Below are 18,566 nucleotides of genomic sequence, written 5' to 3'. Positions count from 1 at the left end.
TATTTTAGCCCACACAATGTTGAACAGCTTTGGATTAGGAGGTGTAAATCAGGTGTAATTTAACAACAAAGCACAACACACTTGCAATGTGTGAGTAAGCGGGTGTGAACAAATCTTCAGCTCCACGTTGCACCCAAGGGATAAAACTTTAAGGCTGCAACTACTCCTCCTCATAAACACAAGTACATGCCACAAGTTGTGTAACAGGATATATTTTGCATAGTTTGGCTAACTTACTGTAGATGAGGTGGTAGACTCTGCTGCGTTTCCCATACCCCATAGGGAAGTCGATTTCGGGGGATGTTATATCTCAGTGACCACTGAGAGGCTTTCTGGTGACCACAGTACTTGACCAACATCTCCACCAAGGTAATCTGCAGTTCAACGTCATCTGCCACTACATACTATGCATAAATACACACATGCACTTAAAAAAAAAAAAAAAACACATCTGCCAGAACCAAGTGAGACTAATGTATGTGCAGTGTTGTTTGTCTAGACATTGTCACATCAATAAGCAGAACTTACTTGTACATGGTCACTCCAGTTTTCCTCTGTCATGCTTTTCTAAAAGAAAAATTGAAATGCAGATAGAAAAAGGATATAAAATCAGCCTTTTTAAAATGTTTCTAAGCAAAGCTTCTATCTAATTAGACTAGAATTTTGCCTTCTCGACAGACTATAACAGCATGGTGTTGTTGAATTTACATGCCATAAAGACAGTGTGAAAGGTGTATATACTGGTGTATATTTACTCTTAGATACCTGGTAGAAATCGTGCTGCATTACTTACCTCCACAAACCCCTTGTACATAAGGAAACGTAAAGAGTCCAGTCTCCTCTTGTGAAGAGCATTGGGATACAGTCCTATGTCAAAAACATGAAATCACAATCATTTCTGCCTCAGAGAGAAACATAATACAAGGAAAGCTGTACATGCGCCTTGTCACACACCTTGCTCTATGTTGAATTTTAACACAAGTCGTAAGATGTGTTTGGTGAGCATTTTGGGGTGGATCTGGCCCATGCAGTGTTTGGACAGAGAAAGATGAGGGAACTGCCTGCGGAAACACACACAATCATATAAAGTAATACAAAAGCACACTGTTGCCTGCATGTGGAGTATGGGTTTGCATGGATTCACGCGTGCTTCATACTTGCTGATATCTTCTACACTGAAGTTGGGGTGGCACCAGGAGTCGAGCAGTGTGACGAGTTGTTGTTCTAGATGATTGTGACCTGTGACGAAGGACTCTGCCAATGGCAGCTTATCCTGCAGGATTAAAGGCACACACATCTGCAAGGAAAAAAAATGAAGATGACAGTTTGGAAACTTGCTAAGAGATTTAAAACAGGACATTTTGACAATTTCAGATCTAACACATCTACAGTGCGCTCATGTATTTACTGCTTATAAATAAGCATGCATGAACATATCTGCTGAAAATATTCTCACCTCCTCCATATTCAGTTCCTTCTGTAGCCTAAGCTTTATGCCGAGAACTGCTGCCTGTGAAAAAAAAGAGAGAAATTCAGCCCATTCAGTCCAATACATTAAAAAAAACTGTCAGTATCAGAAAAAGGCATCCACCTCTTTGTAACAGTTGAGGGCCTGCAACTTCACAATGTACAGTCGGAGAGTGGCTGGGTCCAGGGAGCTGAGATGGTAGATGTTTATGAGGTTCTCTACAAAGTTGGGTTGGGTATCTGTCAGTAAGTTCAGAGCACGATGCTGGAGCTCCAGTGCTTGCTGCTTTGGGAGTGAACTCAGGGTCACCTGGTGGAGGGAAAAAAATAATGAGGACTCCCAAAAATTACAAGCGGTACCTTAAAAAATAGAAAATAATAAATTTAAAAAAGACACCTGTAACACTCTGCAGGTGGCACAAGAGGAAAGAAGTACTTTTTTTGCTAGAAATGGTGCACATCTGCATGTGTACTAAACTGCTAAAGGTGACGCAGGTTGGACTGGAACGGCAGAAGCGCAGGTCTGAAACTCCTTAAACTTTGTCATACATTTCTGTAGTTAAAAAAAAAACAGTATCTTCAATGAATCTCGTCTACCTGAGGATGCTCCTTCAACCATGCTTGGAATTCCATGAGGATGTGGTTGCCGAGGGTGTGGCTCCGACTCTTCTGTTTGCCTGGACAGCCCTCCAGGATTGTTAGTAAATCCTCCAGAGGCTCAGACAGCTTTGAAAATCCCTGGAGGGCTGCCAAATGTAGCTGTGGGGGGACAGGGAGGGAGGAAGTGGTAAAATCCTAATATTAGAGAGGCACAATTGAATGTATAAAACATTACAGCTTTGTCTTTTTAATCTTTTTTTTAAGGTAGTTTCATTCAAATCTGAACCCTACTGTATGTGCATCATTCCTTATACAACCAGACAGTATTTACTGAAAAATGCTACAATCTTTGCAGACTACAGATCATGTTAAAGGTAATCTCTCTACATTTGTGTCCAGAACACTGTTGTTTTAGTCTGAAACTCTGAGCTTACGTGCTTTAATTTATGACTTCAGTTTAAACTGTACCTTTCTCAAAATGTTTTAGAGTTACCCCTAACAATTTGTTTGTAAGTTGTTAGAGCGGACTATTCGAGGAAGGCCAAAACGTAAAGCTTTGCAATAAATATGACATGTTCCACTTTTTTTCTGATAAATCAACATCTGCAAATGAGTCACAGTGGTTGGTAAAATGAGACGATGGGCAAGTGAATTTTTAGACTAGCCGGAACACAGTAGTTCACAAACAGAAACAGCTAACTTCCCTCTCTGGGCCCCGCAGACACAGGCTTGTGACACATTTTGGGTCTCAGCTTAAGAATGCAAACTCTGGCATTAGAAACTTCCTACATGAGAAAATAATATCTGTGTGAGAATGCCTCGCACTGTGTCTTAATTTGCAAAACAGATGTCATCCACTCAATATCCTCCTCACACAGATCTCAAGTTCATTCAGTGCAACGCAAATTCCTTCCTTCCTACTGACAGACACTCTGGTTTCCTCATTAACACACACACACACGCTCAGTCACACACACCCTGGTGAGATTCATTTAAACATGAGGGTAACCAAGCTCCCTCTCTCTTGTTCCTTCCTGTACAAGTGCTTCTTGTAGAGACACAAAGACTCCATCTCCTCTCTACCTTTGTAAACACACACACACACACACACACTCAATATTGCATGTGTGGAACTGACACGTTGTGAAAGTGACTCTCACCGTCTGCAGATCTTTCCGGTTCCATAGCTCGAAGAGTTGGTCTCTCAGCACGGATGGGTCAAGACCTGGGGAGGGATCACACACATTCACAGATGAGGTGGGATTTCACTCTGACCTTTGAGCTCTGGCTCTTTGGCATCTTAACATAAAGAATTCTGATTTGAGAAAATGAAACATACAAGAGCTAAACCTTTTCTGATAATCATTACCAACTTCATATTTCTACTGTTTAAATTTCCACTGAAGCCTACAATGACATTTACTTTGTCCCATTAGCACAGTTAATATTGTTTATCTACTCCTCCAATCACAGTTTCCTGGCTATAAGAGCCTTTACCTTGCTGTGTAAACATAAATTTCGAACAGGTCACAATAACAATGAAAGCCGCAATGTTGATTTGGCCTCTCTCTTATGGACTGGTCGTGTTAATAAAAAGTTAGAATTTGTTGCCAAACTGTCTTGAAATACCTTGTTGTGTCCAACCTAAATCTTAGCTTGTAAGTAATGTGATATACTGGAAATATTGTTTGTTAAAACAGGCATAGCTAAGTAGCCATAACGTCAAATATTATTTCTTTAACAGGCACAACATAGCAGCCGTAACATTGGATTAACAGCTGAGGCTGGTTGGATAGAAGAGGAACCCAGCATTAGCTCTGCATTCCAGCTGAAGCTGCAGCCAAAATACTCAAGAGGAGACTCTCAGGGTAAATTTTTTTGGGGGAAGGCCACAGTGGGTAAAAGGGCCTGGAAACAAGGGATGTGTACATGCATGTGTGTTTCACGTTTTGTGTCCATCTGCCTGTGCGTGTGTTCCACTGAGGCTTCCCAATAGCTTCAGCTTCTCTCTCTGTCACTCATGCTGTGTGGGCTCCACCGTACCTGCCCCCCCCCCCACCACCTCCCTCCTTCCCAGGGCTAGTTTTCCTGTTCTCCTCTCCCTCCCTGCGGCAGCCTCTCTCGATTTTGTCTCGGATTTCCCCAGGAAAGGGCTATGCGGTGGTCATGGTGTAAAAAATACAGCCTTCCTGATGCATAGCCTGGGAAACCAGACCAAAAGGCCTCTCCCTCTCTCTATGTTGGCCTCTTTCTTTACTTTATCTCTCCTGGCCTGACACTTTTTTTTTATCTCTTTTATGTTGCCTCTTAGACATGAACTTTACCTGCCTGTGAATCCTTTTTTTGTATTTATCTCCCATGTGCACCCTCTCTAGTTCAGCTTATTTTTTCACTCACTATGCTTCTCTTTGATTCACTAACCCAAACACACCTGAATTTCTATTTAAAATTACACTTCCACTCTCATAAGATTATCTGTAACTTTGTCTCACTTCCATGTCCATTGTTTATCACTTGTTTCTCAGTTTGCCTTCATTCCTGGCAATTTTCTCTGGTCTTTGTTTCTCATTTTAAAACAGCACAGCACAGAAAAAAATAATCTCCTTGCCAAAACAAAAAAATGAATCATTTCCTCTGTGATTTGGTTCAGTGTTTTTATTTTCCAAAATGCCAGTTGTGCCCTGCCAGCCTTTTTGCACGTTCTGGCCCATTTAGTACAAATCATGCATGCTTTACATTAGTGTCAGCATAGTAGGTATACGGCCATTTCATATTTTTGTAAATGCATTTCCTACCTTCTAGACAATTAGTGTTTTAAGATAATTTCCACCTGATATGAAAATCTACTTGCACTTACTTAGAAGCTGCTGTAAAAGGCTTTTCATGTTCACCTACACTTCAGTATCTCACCACGATGCCACAGCTTTGACAGCACCATTACAGCATGCTATGGAAAACGGTCAACACCAGTGTAGACCGGATTTGTAGTAAATGGACTAATACGTGCAAAAACACTGTTATGTTCCACTGAAAGGTCCTTTAATTTCAAACATCTGAATGGGAACGTTCCCCTTGCTGTGTGGTTCTCTGCTGTTATAAACCCCACTCCAGCCCATTCATCCCACTGACGTACATGCGCACGTGCACAGGGACTCACACAAACACAAACAGCACAACCCACTTCACTTCACCCTCACTGTTTGTATGAGAAGAGGACAGAGAAGTAGCAGAGAGGAGAGGAATGTGGAGCAAGTAGTTTCTTTATAGTGTTGGATGGTGGGTGAATGACAGAGCTGGAGGCTCCCCATTCATTACAACATAATAACCCCATCACCACACACAAATACATGGACACACATACAGTACATGCACTCATTCACCTTTGGGGGGGATGAAGGTGTTTCTTTAAGTTTTGAGAATTTGAAATATGAGAAAATACTACATTTTCCTTAAGTGGATTTTAAAGTAATCTGACACTGTTCTAGTCGCCCACTCTTTAAAAAGTAATAAAAGTCACACTTAAATTTCAGTAAAAGTAGACAGAGATTAAATCTACAGGCAGGTCTAACAGTCTGTTGCCAGGCAGCTGCCAAAATAAAGGAAACACAAAGATCAAGTGTCTAAATGGGGCATTTGGTGTCACTACAGCCACCAGAACAGCTTCAGTGTGACTTGGCAGAGGCTGTGCAAGTGGCTCAACTCCACTGGAAGGATGCCACAACATTCCTCTACAAGTGCTTCTCTTCTTTTGTATTTTGTTGTAGGTGCTGGAAAAAGCTTTCAACAGGTGCTATTACAGAATCTTGAAAATGAGGAGAGTACGAGCACTTGCAGAATTTGATTCTCATAAAAGCAGTGTTTCCATGTTAATGACCTCTCCAGAACTGACCCACTACAGCTTGGTTTCTGTGCCAGTGTGGACTGACACATACCTACGGGCTCCACAGTGGAAAAAAAAAAAAGAATGATGATGCTGATATCATTATAAACTCCATGTGCTCCTTGTGTTCAGCAAACTAACGTTGCCAAAAAACAAGTGTAAACAAAGCTACAAGGCGGAGATGGGTCAAAGTTAGTAACAATGCAGAAGCAACAAATGTATTCACGAGACGTAATTAAAATTTCATCTATCAAAAGACCAGAGATTATTTTCATGACAAATTATGTTTCTACTTGTGATATGAAGACACGAAGAATAGATTCAAAGGGGGGGGGGGGGGTGATTTAACACAATAAGGTCGCAGTTTCAGCACAACAAAATGCTGGAGAAAAAAATTCTCTCAAACCAGTCTGAAACGCCTAGAGTGTTATTTTACTTATTGTTAACTCCTTTGATTATCAGAGTTAATGCATTTCATTTTCTCCTGAACTGTTTTTCTCCAGACGTCAGAAATGTTTGGATGACATATGTGTGAATACACATGCCTCATAACCACTGTATAACAGCTTGGTTACCTGATATTAGTGACATTAGAGTTAATGTATATTTCACACGAGACATTATTAAACTACTCCTTGTACCTTTGGAGTCTGTATACACATCATCATATCAGAATTAACCTCCATGTGTACCGCGTCTATATTAAAGGGTGTGTGGAAAAACTGTGATACAAACCCATTGCCTCTGGAGGAGTACGATTCATTTGTGTCCTCCGGATGGTGTGCTGCTGTCACTCTGTAAAAGGCAAACAGAACATCACAGTGCTATTAATAGGAGGTCTCCACCACAACTGCTCCAATTTATTATTCTCACAACGTAAAAGTAGAAATATGTTCATTTACAAAATATGTGGAGCTGATTATTTTTATTATTGAATATCAAAAAAACTAAGAAATGGCCAGTGCAACTTCTCAGAGTCCCAGGTGTTGTCTTTAAAAGTCTTGTTTTGTTTGTCCAAGAGTTCATAATCCAAAAACATTGAGTTTACAGTGATATATGATTTTTTTTTAAAAAAGCAGAAATTATCCTCACTTTAGAGGCTGAAACCAATGAATGTTTGGCTTTTTTTTCACCGTTCTTGCCTGAAAAATGACTGAAACCTTTCACTGATTATTAAAATGGCTACCATTTTTCAGTCACTCAACTAATTGTTGCAGTGCAAAAAATACAGTAAAAGTATTACACTGAGCTAATAGGATAAAAAAAATGTTTTGGCGCAGCAAGTTAAGCGTGCGGCTTTGGACTTTGGTACCATGACATCACTTTGGACCGCCCGGAGATCGAAGGGTCGCCGGTTCGATTCCTCGACCAAGCACAATGGATACGCACAATGGATATGGGTGGTGGAGAAGGAGACCTGCCCCCCCTGGCCATGGCCGTGGTGCCCCTGAGCAAGGCACCGATCTACCCCAGTTCCCGGGCTCCTTCTAGGGAAGCCCGCTGCCACAGCGTCTCTAGTGCATGTGCATGCTTGTGTGTGTGTTTCGTTCACTTTGTGTGGGTAAAATGCAGAGAGTAATCCCTCCCAGGAGGGATGAATAAAGTATAAACTTAACTTATGATGTCATGGTACCAAAAAACAAAGGTACAAAAATCAAATCAAAAGAAAGCGAGAAAATGTCATGTATTCAGCAGATTCAAACAACAATACCAGGGAAAACTCTTCAGCAACTAATGATTATGAACCAATTTTGCTGATAATATCATTCCTTCATACACACACACACACACACACACACACACACACACACACACACACACACACACAGAAACCTGTGGGAACAGCAGCCTGAGAAAGGGCAAGGTGCCAGCTGGCTATGAGACTAGATTTCAGGCTGAGGATGTTTTTTTAGGCCAGAAGTCTGGTTGTTTCTCCGTGTCTGAATGTCTGCAGGCTCTAGAGGCGGGCTTTGGCAGTGAACATTGCCCGGGCAACTGCACTTTTCCAGGAGATGGAGGGGGGAAGAGAAATGAGATACGGCACCTGCAGTCAAGTCTGTTTTATTGTCTTCTATCCCCACCCAGTGGTACAGAAGGAGAAACATCCCACTTCCTCAGTGGTTGATTTCATATTCTTATGTTAGCAAACAGTAGCTTGTGTGGCCCAGTAAGGTAAAGCGAGTTTCCCTGTCACCTGTGCACGTGTTACTGTCGCGCAAGTTTGCTGCTGTCCTCCTGCTGTAAGAGACAACTAAGCGACATAGCGGTATTTGCCGTTTCTCTAGTAAACTACTTAGAATTGGTTACCACGACTCATTTTAAGCTAGCTCACAGATCTCAGTATTAGGTAATGCTGTTTCTCTCCAATACACTGTCTATTTTATTTTTTGGTGTGTCAACAAGCGATAAATATATAATTACACTACTCTAAGGTTATATTGTTGATGAGGAAGGACTCACCGTATGCTACTTTCTTCCAGTTTGCGAATGTTAGGTAAACTGGTACCTAACTAGTTACCCCTGGTTAATTGGTGTGGTTGAACATCTGGACCTATTTGAGAAAAGGCTAAATTTGCCCTCAGTAAAACCTCTCAGGCAGCGCTTGCCCCCACGATGTAGGCGAATCGCCGACCGTACCACCTGAACCACGTAAGTGTGAAAATAGGGCAAAGCAACGTGCAGTTTTTCTTGATCTACTACTTGGTTTTCAGACGGAGCTCTCATGCAACTTCAGAGTGCACTACCGCCCCCTGCTGGCCAAAGCTCATATAAACACACGACTCAAACTCTAAAAGAGCAGTTAACAATAACTGGTAGTGTAACCCAAGCTAAGCATCCCTCAAAATACCTTTATTCAAAAACAACCTTTAACTAAATCTATATGCTATCCATATCTCTATTTTATTTTGGATAATCAGACTGCAGAATTCAAATACATCCCAGAGTGGGCTAGAAAATATGTATAATACAAATAATACAATAATAATAATGTATAGACAAACATACAGATAGATAGATAGATAGACAGATAGATAGATAGATAGATAGATAGATAGATAGATAGATAGATAGATAGATATTATAATAATATATATAAACCTGATAAACCTAGAAACCGAAATGCAATGCAGAAATCATTGTGGCCACAGCTGTTTTTCATTTATTTTAATTTAATAACAAGCAGTGTCCAGACTTATTTAAAGATTACAACCTAAATTAATTTTCGAACAGTTTATCTTCTGCCGTAAATTGTCCTATAATATGGTCTCTGATGCTGTCCTTATATAAAAACCTATTAGTCAATGTCCATGACCCTGTCTCTTAAGTATACAGGAAGTGACTGGAACGCAGTAGAAAAACTTGAGGCAGTGTCACGTGGTCAGAGTTGTTTACCACGTGCTCAGTGTGTCACTTCTTAAAAATACGCAACCGGGCTGAGCAGCCAGAGTGGATGTTGTTGTTGAAGCTAACGTTGTTATTTACGGAAGCTGCGTCCCCTCATTTCAAAACCCTCAACCCCCACCGTGCTGCGGCGCATCTTATTCCCCAGTGGAGTCTACTGACCTTTCATATATGACTCTAACAGACAGCTGATCACAGAGAGCAACTCTGTTTCTCATCTCCAAACACAGCTAGCATTAGCTAGCAGGTCCCACAGCAGAGCTAAAAGCTAGCTGTTTAACGGTGATGGAGTGGCGGGGCAACGGAGCTTCGTTTCACCCCGGTGAAGAGTCCAGCAGTGACCCAGCTTCAGCAGCCAGGGACCACGGTGGTGTTTATCCTCACCAGCAGGTAATTTGCTCATACTAGCGGTCGTGTTGTGGCTTACTTGGCATCACAGGGGCAAGTTAACGGTACTAAAAGCATGCTAACTAGCTAAGCCTGTTTGGGGGGACCATTGAAGTGAGTTCGTGCCAAGTTACATTATTTGATCGTTAGCAAAGTATGGACTACTGTCTGTTTTTTTAAAGTGGTCAGTTTTTTATTCCGTTCCCTAGTTTCCAACTTTCACAGTAGTGTAACTGTTATCAGTTCGCTTAATGGGGGTAGCTACAAAACATCTCTGTCCGTGCAGCAAGCCAGAGTAAATACTAGCCTCAAAGCTACTTATATTCCACTCCCAACATATGGCTATACGGTACACAGATCGCCTATAATGTCACCACTTGCTAATATCGGAGAGAGATCATCCACGTTTGGGATGGCTGGTGAGATCAGAGGTTACAACAGGACATGAAGCAGCAGCTCACTTTCCCATTCCCCCAAGTCCTACACATTCGCAGACACTGACAGCTGTCTGTGATGGCTGTTAGGGACTAGAAAAGGCATTTGGCTGTTTGGCTAGCCATGAATCCATCGGACAAGATGGAAACAAGCATTTATTTATTTTTAGCCCTCTTGCTCCACCCCCTTCCAAATACAGCATGGTTGTGGTCATGAAAGCTTAAAACCCCGATGGGCCTACATTTTGTTTGGGATTTAGCCACAGTTTGTAGCTGTCAGCTGTTCACTCCTAGGTTAGCCAATCATTCTGTGGAAAAAGATGTATTTGGATTCAGTGAAAGCTTGGGGGGTAAAGGATTAAGATTAACTTTTAAAGTTAGACTGCCTTGTGATAAGAGTATCTAATAAGAATAATCCCTCTCTTCTCTGGAGGAGGATGTTGTTGTTGTGACCTTGGGGGCTTTTGCATATTTTGTCAAGACTCAACACAGGTTGATAGATTGTATTCAAACAAATTTAACAAGAATCCTGTACAAGCACAGGCACTCTTCAAATTTGCTCCTTTACATTCAAATCTTAAACTGTTAAGTCCATCTTACTTTTCTCTGTTCTGTGTACAAAATATGGACTGGTAATTTGACTGGATGCACTGACAGTATGTTCCTTTTTGTGTCCCAATATCTTTTTCTTTCCATTTACTTCACACCAGTCACCATCATCACGACTTTGTGACTGTGCCATGGCTTCACTGTGCCAGAGCCAACAGCGCTGTGTAAAGGCCTCTATCGTCTCCAGCTGGAGACTGGCTGAGGCACAGGACCAGCTATGTTCTCTAGGGGTCCACAGCTCAGAGTCCCTGGAGCAGGAACGTGCTCGGACATTGGCCTGCCCCACAGAACTAACACACACTGAGGAGGAGTGGCGACGCAAGGAAAGCATGCTGGGAGGTCAGGAACCCAACCGCAGTCCTGTACTCGGAACTGTCGGAAGTTGGGACGTCTTTGATAAGGTAACAGAGCTCCTGTAATCCTTGGAAGATCTTAAGACGCAGTTGCATTTTGCACTTGTCTTCTAATCTTTTCACTTATTTGACTGTGTGCATCTACTGTCTGCTGAACATGGAGTGACATCGTAAGCACTTGCTTAATGTCTTCTCACTCTGACAGAGTATCATTAATGTCCAAAATCAGCCCGTTGAAATGGATCAAGACAAGTGCAATACGTTTCTCCAGAAGTACGAGAAAGAGCTTAGGCACTTTGGTAAGTGACGCACTAAATCGGAAGTCTCTAGTAAGAATTGTCTTGCCCTCAGATTGATGATAAAAAGGCAGTGACTAGTTTGTTTTCAGTTACATAAAGTATCGCATCATGTGCCTTTAAGATTGTTATGGGTTTGGCAAGATTTCTCCTCCAGCTTCACTGGAAGAGATCATATTTAGTTTTCAGGTGCATAGTTGAATGATCAAGTTTTGTATGGGAATTCTGTCTCAACACATTACAGTCAGCTGTGGTTTACTGTGAACATGAGAATGTCAGCGATTGGGAAGAACTACAAATTTCCTGTATGCTTACATAGTAATGTTAGCCCTTTTAGCTTTTGTCCATAATCAGACTAAGTGCCTAATGAAACAAAACTCATTTTGTTTTTTGCTTTAATTTTAGTATTACTGGCAGCTTTGTTGTTATGCTGTACATTTCTGACATATATATATATATGATCAACAACATATTCAGAAAACAGTAGCAAATGTGGAGGTGTTCTGTGTCTGAGATCATATTTTGCACGGCCTTGAAAGAATAATAACTGCTTATTATATAAAGATACACAGGAGACAAGAAAGCATTTTAACTCTGTTAGATGGATAGACAGACAGACAGACAGACAGATAGTACATTTTGCATGTTTTCATCAAAACAAGCTAATATGCTTTGTTTCCATTTGTCAGGGATGTTGAGGAGATGGGACGACAGTCAGCGATTCCTTGCAGACATGCCTCAGCTCATCTGTGAGGAAACGGCCAATTACTTAATTGTGTGGTGCATGAGACTACAGCAAGAAGGGGTAATTTACTGATAGGATAAGGGTTGTGTTATTTTATGATTATCAACAATTCTTTGACAATTGGTGACCAGTATTGTCTCTGTAGTCGCAGGCGGATATCATTTGGAGGTGCAATTTTTTTTTTAATGATGAAAATGGTCTGCTCCTTTTAGCTCGTCAGACTAGAAAAGCAGTGTAAACATAGAGCCACATGCCTGAGCATGTGCACTAACAATGACAGTGTAATATTGGAAAAGTTTTAGCATCAACTGCACTGGTCATATCGATTGCAAAAGATCTTCTGCAATCAAAACTGAGATTTTAACTCGTCACTGTGGGTAAAGTGCAGGTGTTACTATTAACATTATTGATGGCTCACTTCTGTTTTAGCGCCCCAAGCAAGTCATGACAGTGTGACAGTTAACAGTTATCTCTGTAGCACAGGGGCTGAATCACGCTGTGGTGACACAGAATGTGCTTGCTAGCAGGATAAATTAATTGTTGGTTACTGTCTCATCAGAGGATTTAGTGTTATCCTTTTGCTGTTCATGGTGCTCCTCTTGAGATTAGCGCTCCAGCAGACTCAGGCAGTGTGCTTGCACACACAAACGCACCCAGACAATGACTTCAGAATTTCCCTTCAGCTCTCAATTTTGGAGACACTCTGCTTATCGAAATACTCAGTTGTCAGTTTATTACGTACATTTCTCTAAAACAAAAGCAGTCTAATACAACAGCCACCAATAAATCCTGCCTTCATGAGAGTTTGATTGTTTAAATTGTGCTTAAGAGGTGTTGATTCAACTGTATCATCATTTAGGGGGCTGCAGTTTGAGGTGCAGGTGAACTGTATTGCGTTATAAAAGAAAAAAATAGTTTTAATGGGTGATCTGTTGAGACACACAGGAACTCTGAAGTTAGTTTATTTTTTTTGTTATGTGTCTTGCAGAAAGAAGCACTGATGGAGCAGGTGGCGCACCAAGCTGTAGTCATGCAGTTCATCCTGGAGATGGCCTTGACCTCTCAGCAGGACCCCAGAGGCTGCTTCAGACAGTTCTTCCACAAAGCCAAAGTAAGATGTAAACACCTTATCAGTACTTTATGCACTGTGCCTTATGCCAAACTTAGGCTTTCATACTGTTGGATGTCAGGGCATGCCTAATTGTAATTTGATTCACATCTCTTCAGATGATTGTTGTTTTGGTTTAAGCCATCTTGCGCTATGTTTTCTTAATATTATTGTCTTTAATGCTCCACAGGAAGGACAAGATGTCTACTTAGAAGTCTTCCATACAGAGCTTGAGGCCTTCAAAAACAGAGTTAGAGAATACACAGTCAGGTGTAGAGACGACACACCCAACAACATTGTACAACACAGCACTGGCCCAAACTGCAGACTTGACCCCAAAGAATCCCTGGACTCTTTACCTCCAGTAAGTGTTCCTCACTTTTTCCCCACTGCTGCTGACACTCACGGGCTATTGCAGTTACCCCACACAGCTGTGGGATGGCACCATTGAGCTAGTAAGTATAAATAGAGCTGTTAAGGGTCATCCTCAGTTAGGTTTTGTCACAAGCATTTGCTTGCTCATGTTCATTTTTAAGACATGTGTGTCTCCACTGTTTTTTCATAAATGGTGACAGCACTAAAATGGACCAAGAGAGGATTCAACAAGGACTAAAACACTGCTCAAGTTAGCACATGTGGCCACAACAAATGCCAAAAGCTGACTTTAACGATGAAGCAGGACTTGGAGTTCTTCATGTTGCTGAAGTCTAAAACCAGACCCCAGAAACCCCAACTTCTGCCTCACAACTGTGCTGACCCTCTCTTGACGGGGCTCTCCGTGCAGGAGCCAGTCATCAGGGAAACATGATAAAATATTTAGTTTTGCCTGACCCAGATAAATCCAAACAATAGATGATATAATCACCTCAGCCATCGGACTTTCTTTGTCCCTCACCCTCATTGTCATGTCGGCAGCTCAGGTATCACAGATAGTGCCCAGTCAGTTATCACTGTTTCACATCATTATGTTTCCTAGTTACACAAGTGTAAGACAACAGGCATTTCTTTTTTTTTTTTTTTTTAAAGGAAGGGGCTGTCATGTGACCAATGTCTCATACAAATTAAAAGCCTTTTTCTGCAAATGACATCATGAACAAACTACAGACATGAAAGAGAGTTTTATTTTTGGCAGGTATTTCAGTGCTCAGATGAAGTTTAGTGTGAAAGTTGCCAAATGGCCTATTCCACAGGCTTTTCCACAAAATGTGATCTTAGTAGTTTGAAATCCTGTTGTAAGCAAGAGAGAATGAGGCCTCCTCCCCTCTATTGGCCCCACAGTTTGACTAGCTGCCAAACATCTACTCAGAAAAAAAGAAAAAAAAAAAACTCCTCCCCTTCTCCCACAGAGGAATTTGATCAAGCCTGTTGAAACTGAAGCTCGTAGCATCTCTCTCCACGTCAGCTTGAACACACAGTCGGCCTCTGAGGAGTGATTGGAGGAGAATGTGTACATGAGAATCTGTTTTCTATAAAGAAAAACACAAGTCTTGCCCCTCCCAGATTTGTTTTAGTTCATGGTGAAATCTAAGCAAGAGAAAATGTTGTGAATCCAAGATCAGAATTTCAGTGTCAGCTCAGATTTGAAATGTTAGACAGTCAGAGTGTAGTTACATAACCATTATAATCCTCTAACTGGACAGCAGTAGGTTAATCCCCCAGAGTCTGTCTCTGTAGCTCTGTTTACTTTTACCTATTTTTGATTTTGATATTTGCATGGCAATCCTCACCTGTGGTTGTTTTTTGATTGTCATGTGACCCTTCCGTCTTTGTCTGCCTCCACCAGGTGGCAGAGTACCCTACAAAGCGTTGTTTAGAGGCCGGACTGTGGACAAGCACAGGGAGGTGGACGAAGGACGACACAACAGAAACAGAGGACATACGGATGATGGAGACCTCCTAGGGAATGTGGGATCGGACCCTGCTTTTCTTCCATCTCCATCGTCTCCCCATTTAGGAACAAGCTGACTTGTAAGCCCTCCTTCAACAGCAGTCCACGCTCATAAAGGGCAGTGCAGAGCAGGAATGAACGGGGACATGATTAGTCTTTAACGCTGCATTTTTCAGTTGAGAACCTGTAGGAAATAATGTTTCACTGAGGACAAACATTTCTCAGTGTTGCCATTAGTATGCGGCTGTGGCTGGCCTCTGGTGAGTTGGTCCCTGCAGTGTCTTTTGCCAGCTAAATGCATGTGTTGTGCCATAACACAAGTTTTACAGATCCCTCGCTATCTTTCAAACTGGTCATTTGTTATTTCTCCTGGAACAGAGATATGTCCTCACTAAGTTAAGTCCAGACTATAAAAAAAAGCTCTTAGCAATAGTGAGTTATATCCAATGTCTGAAGCTGAATTTGGGTTAGTGGACCTATTGTTGCACATGCTGGAACAATAGATCATGAATCATGTCAAGTTTGAGAGAAGCATGACTGAAAATTGCGTATGTGGAGGATTTCAAACCAGATTTTGAATCCAAAAATTTAACTGCCAGATCTAACATTACCACAACATTTGGAAAAAGTGTGGGCCTCACATGTTTGAAATTTATGTTGCATATCCCTTTTTTTTCCATGTTTAAATTGGTTCACTACTGCTGAATTTGCTGGCTTAATGCCAATGTGCAAGGAGCAGTTTCAGTGTGTTAAATTGCAAATGTCTGAATCTGTAAGACATACAGAAAGAAAAAGTGCTCCAGTTGTAGCTACCTGGATTTGTTTTTTCTCCAGCCTTCAATTTGACAGGCCAGAATGAAATTACAAGCCAGTTAAAGTTCAGTTCAGTTCAGGCCCACAACTGATCCGCATGTAAGGAGTTGCACACAGTCTCACAGGTCTCTCAAGCCAATTATCAGGAGAGGATGAATAATGCAGTATGCGTGGGTGGCTAGCCAGTGACCGCTTCACTGACTCAGTGTTGTCTAAAATGAACAGGCACAATAGCTGTTAACTTTTGGTGCAAATATTTTAACTTTCATTTGGTTTACACGTACATTATTTTTTTTAAATTACCCAATTGTGGCAATTTCTTGGCCATGAAGAGCGACTGGCCCTGTTGGTCAAAGTAAAGCTAGAGTTCTGATTGTTGTCGGGTTGTCTTACATCACATGCTTTTACCAATGCAGAGTGGTTAATGTGGCCTTACATCATTTGCTTTGAACACTTTGCTAATTAGCAGGTGCGTGAAGGTCAGAGGTCACGTTATAGTCTGGAGCTGATGTTCAGGTATATCATGAAAGGCAGGACAAGACTGGTTCTAATGATTCAGGTTCTCTAAAAAGGGTTTGTAGTGTTGTCTGGAGCGGCTTCAGGAGCAATTAAAGCACATTTGTAATCCAACTTTGAACCTCCTTTACATCTGCCATTAACATGCATCTTTGGCATTCAGATTTTATCTAGATAGTGTTTACGTAGACAAACTTATAGATTCACTCAGTATATACACATAAAATGCATACAATGAATCGAAATACAAAATCACTAGCTAATCATTTGAGTTTCCAATTACCATACAACAACAGAAGATAATGTAGAGTGTATTCTCAAAAGTGATAATCGTTGTTGTGCACTTGGGTCTTGTCTTGTTCTGATACGAATAATAATTCAGCCTCGCAGAAAAATAGTTAGTTGCTCATTTATGTAAGCTGCTGGACAAAGACAAACAATAACCTAAAGACGACAGTGCATGCTTTTTGGTAAGTGTCTGCAAGATTACGTTTGAGACAATATATTAACTCAGCATTTATTGCATGACTCGGGGGCACTCGGGTTTTGATGCACACAAATACACACAGTGAGAGGGGCATGATCAGCCCAGTTTTATGAGGATATCTGAGACGGTTTTAGGTATAAATGACAATGAATCATCCAAATCCAGGTATGATCTGGGTGCAAGAGGCATGGTAATGTGAGGTGTAAAAAGGGCACTACATTTGTCTCATAGTTGGTTATCACACAGGTCAAACATTTGAGTACAGGACCTAAAAGTACTAATCATGCCAAATTCTTCATGTGTTTGTTCATAAAAGGTTTCCTAGGTCCGTATGGGCTTTGTGTATTTATTTTTGTCTGGCTCGGTGACGTGCCAGGGTAAAACTAACATATATTTTATTTTCTTCACAAGCTTAGCAACTTAGTCCCAGCCACCAGTTTCCTTAAACAAGTCCTCTGGGCAGACTTTTGTCAGTGGTGTGTGGTTAAAGTTCTCAATTCTGGGATCTATACTTGAGTAGGTGACTTAAAAAACAAAAAGAAACAAAAGCACCAGTATGAAGGGGAGGAAAAAAGGGCTGTGCTTTCCACAAAGACTTTTACTGTATATTTAAATGCAGAACAGAGCTCACTGCATCTGAATGTGTACTGCACTTTATATCTCCCTTTTCAAACAGTTTTTAGTTGTATCACTTTTTTGTTGTTGGTCTCCCAGTCACCCAGAATGGAATCAGAAATTCTAAACATTTCTTAGATGAGCTTGTGGGTTGAATTGTGTGATATTGTGTTTTCTTTTATTTTTGTATTCTCTTGTCACCTGCGCTTTTTCTTTCTCCTTTTTTTTTTTTTCCAAGGAAACTTTTTTTTCCAAATTCACGAGGCTTCCAAGGAGCTGTCCCCTTGATAATCATATGCTTTATTTAGCAAAACAACACAAATCAGTGAAAACTTGCTGAGCAACATGGTCAGCAAGATTTTTTTTTTACCATAGACTGTGGAATTAGAAATACCATACAATGCATTAAAGTAAAATTCACAAGCGTCTGTGTGATGCATTGTTGATTCTTCAGTGAAAACTACATCGTAAATACTGTAAACACAAACAGAGGTGTTGTCAGCAGCAATGCTTAAAATAATGTGCTGTAGTGGATAAATCTTTTTTTTTTTTTCGTCCACAGTGACTACTCAACTATGCAAAATAACTGTTGGGCTTAAACTGCTGTACGAAACCTGTGGCCAGTGTTTCTGGTGTTTTGACTTTCTACTATAAATCCTGTGTTTTTGAAGCTTATCACAAAATTTTGAGGGTGTAAGACTTGGTGAAAGAGTTTCTGTCACTGAGATATAAGCTTTAGGAAAATTATAGCTGTAACACGTCCTTATTGACAATAAGCTACAGTAAGATTTGGCTTCCTGTGCCGCTGTAAGAAACTCAAATATAAAACCAGTAATAAATGTTTGTGTCTTCGAACTGCTACGGTTCTTTGTAAATCTACAGTAATTATAGAATTGGAAATAGCTCTGTCATTAAATTCTTAAGGAGAAATGCCTCCGATTGTCAAGTTGCATTGTGGGTGATGTA

General features: G+C 41.0%; 2 protein-coding genes across 5 annotated transcripts in view; one reads left to right on the top strand and one right to left on the bottom strand.

Moving 5' to 3' along the window:
* exd3 (exonuclease 3'-5' domain containing 3) overlaps nucleotides 1-8,606 on the bottom strand; it is a 35,704-nt gene extending 27,098 nt beyond the window's left edge. Inside the window, exons 1-11 of the mRNA XM_041058527.1 lie at nucleotides 8,408-8,606; nucleotides 6,683-6,742; nucleotides 3,228-3,292; nucleotides 2,065-2,226; nucleotides 1,592-1,777; nucleotides 1,457-1,510; nucleotides 1,158-1,297; nucleotides 955-1,061; nucleotides 794-867; nucleotides 529-567; nucleotides 238-404 (exon numbers count right to left, since the gene is read on the bottom strand). Coding sequence (XP_040914461.1) covers nucleotides 238-404; nucleotides 529-567; nucleotides 794-867; nucleotides 955-1,061; nucleotides 1,158-1,297; nucleotides 1,457-1,510; nucleotides 1,592-1,777; nucleotides 2,065-2,226; nucleotides 3,228-3,292; nucleotides 6,683-6,710 — 1,022 coding nt within the window. The 5' untranslated portion in view covers nucleotides 6,711-6,742; nucleotides 8,408-8,606. The remainder of the gene's footprint in view (nucleotides 1-237; nucleotides 405-528; nucleotides 568-793; nucleotides 868-954; nucleotides 1,062-1,157; nucleotides 1,298-1,456; nucleotides 1,511-1,591; nucleotides 1,778-2,064; nucleotides 2,227-3,227; nucleotides 3,293-6,682; nucleotides 6,743-8,407) is intronic.
* On the top strand, nucleotides 8,145-18,550 carry cdc37l1 (cell division cycle 37-like 1). 4 transcript variants are annotated; one of them, XM_041058529.1, is made up of 8 exons: nucleotides 8,145-8,213; nucleotides 9,580-9,739; nucleotides 10,881-11,180; nucleotides 11,338-11,431; nucleotides 12,118-12,233; nucleotides 13,162-13,284; nucleotides 13,472-13,645; nucleotides 15,065-18,550. In XM_041058529.1, the coding sequence occupies exons 2-8, from the start codon at nucleotides 9,635-9,637 to the stop codon at nucleotides 15,179-15,181; spliced, it is 1,029 nt and encodes a 342-aa protein (XP_040914463.1). In that variant the 5' UTR covers nucleotides 8,145-8,213; nucleotides 9,580-9,634; the 3' UTR covers nucleotides 15,182-18,550. The 4 variants fall into 4 exon arrangements, with proteins under 4 accessions (XP_040914463.1, XP_040914465.1, XP_040914462.1 ...); XM_041058531.1 differs by lacking the exon at nucleotides 8,145-8,213 and having other exon boundaries at nucleotides 9,383-9,739; nucleotides 11,362-11,431; XM_041058528.1 differs by lacking the exon at nucleotides 8,145-8,213 and having other exon boundaries at nucleotides 9,383-9,739.
* The last annotated feature ends 16 nt before the right edge of the window (nucleotides 18,551-18,566 follow it).

The sequence above is a fragment of the Toxotes jaculatrix genome, chromosome 16 (assembly GCF_017976425.1).
Source record: "Toxotes jaculatrix isolate fToxJac2 chromosome 16, fToxJac2.pri, whole genome shotgun sequence".
NCBI lineage: Eukaryota > Metazoa > Chordata > Actinopteri > Toxotidae > Toxotes > Toxotes jaculatrix.
Note: the sequence above shows the minus strand (reverse complement) of the source record. Positions and strands in the feature narration are given on the sequence as shown.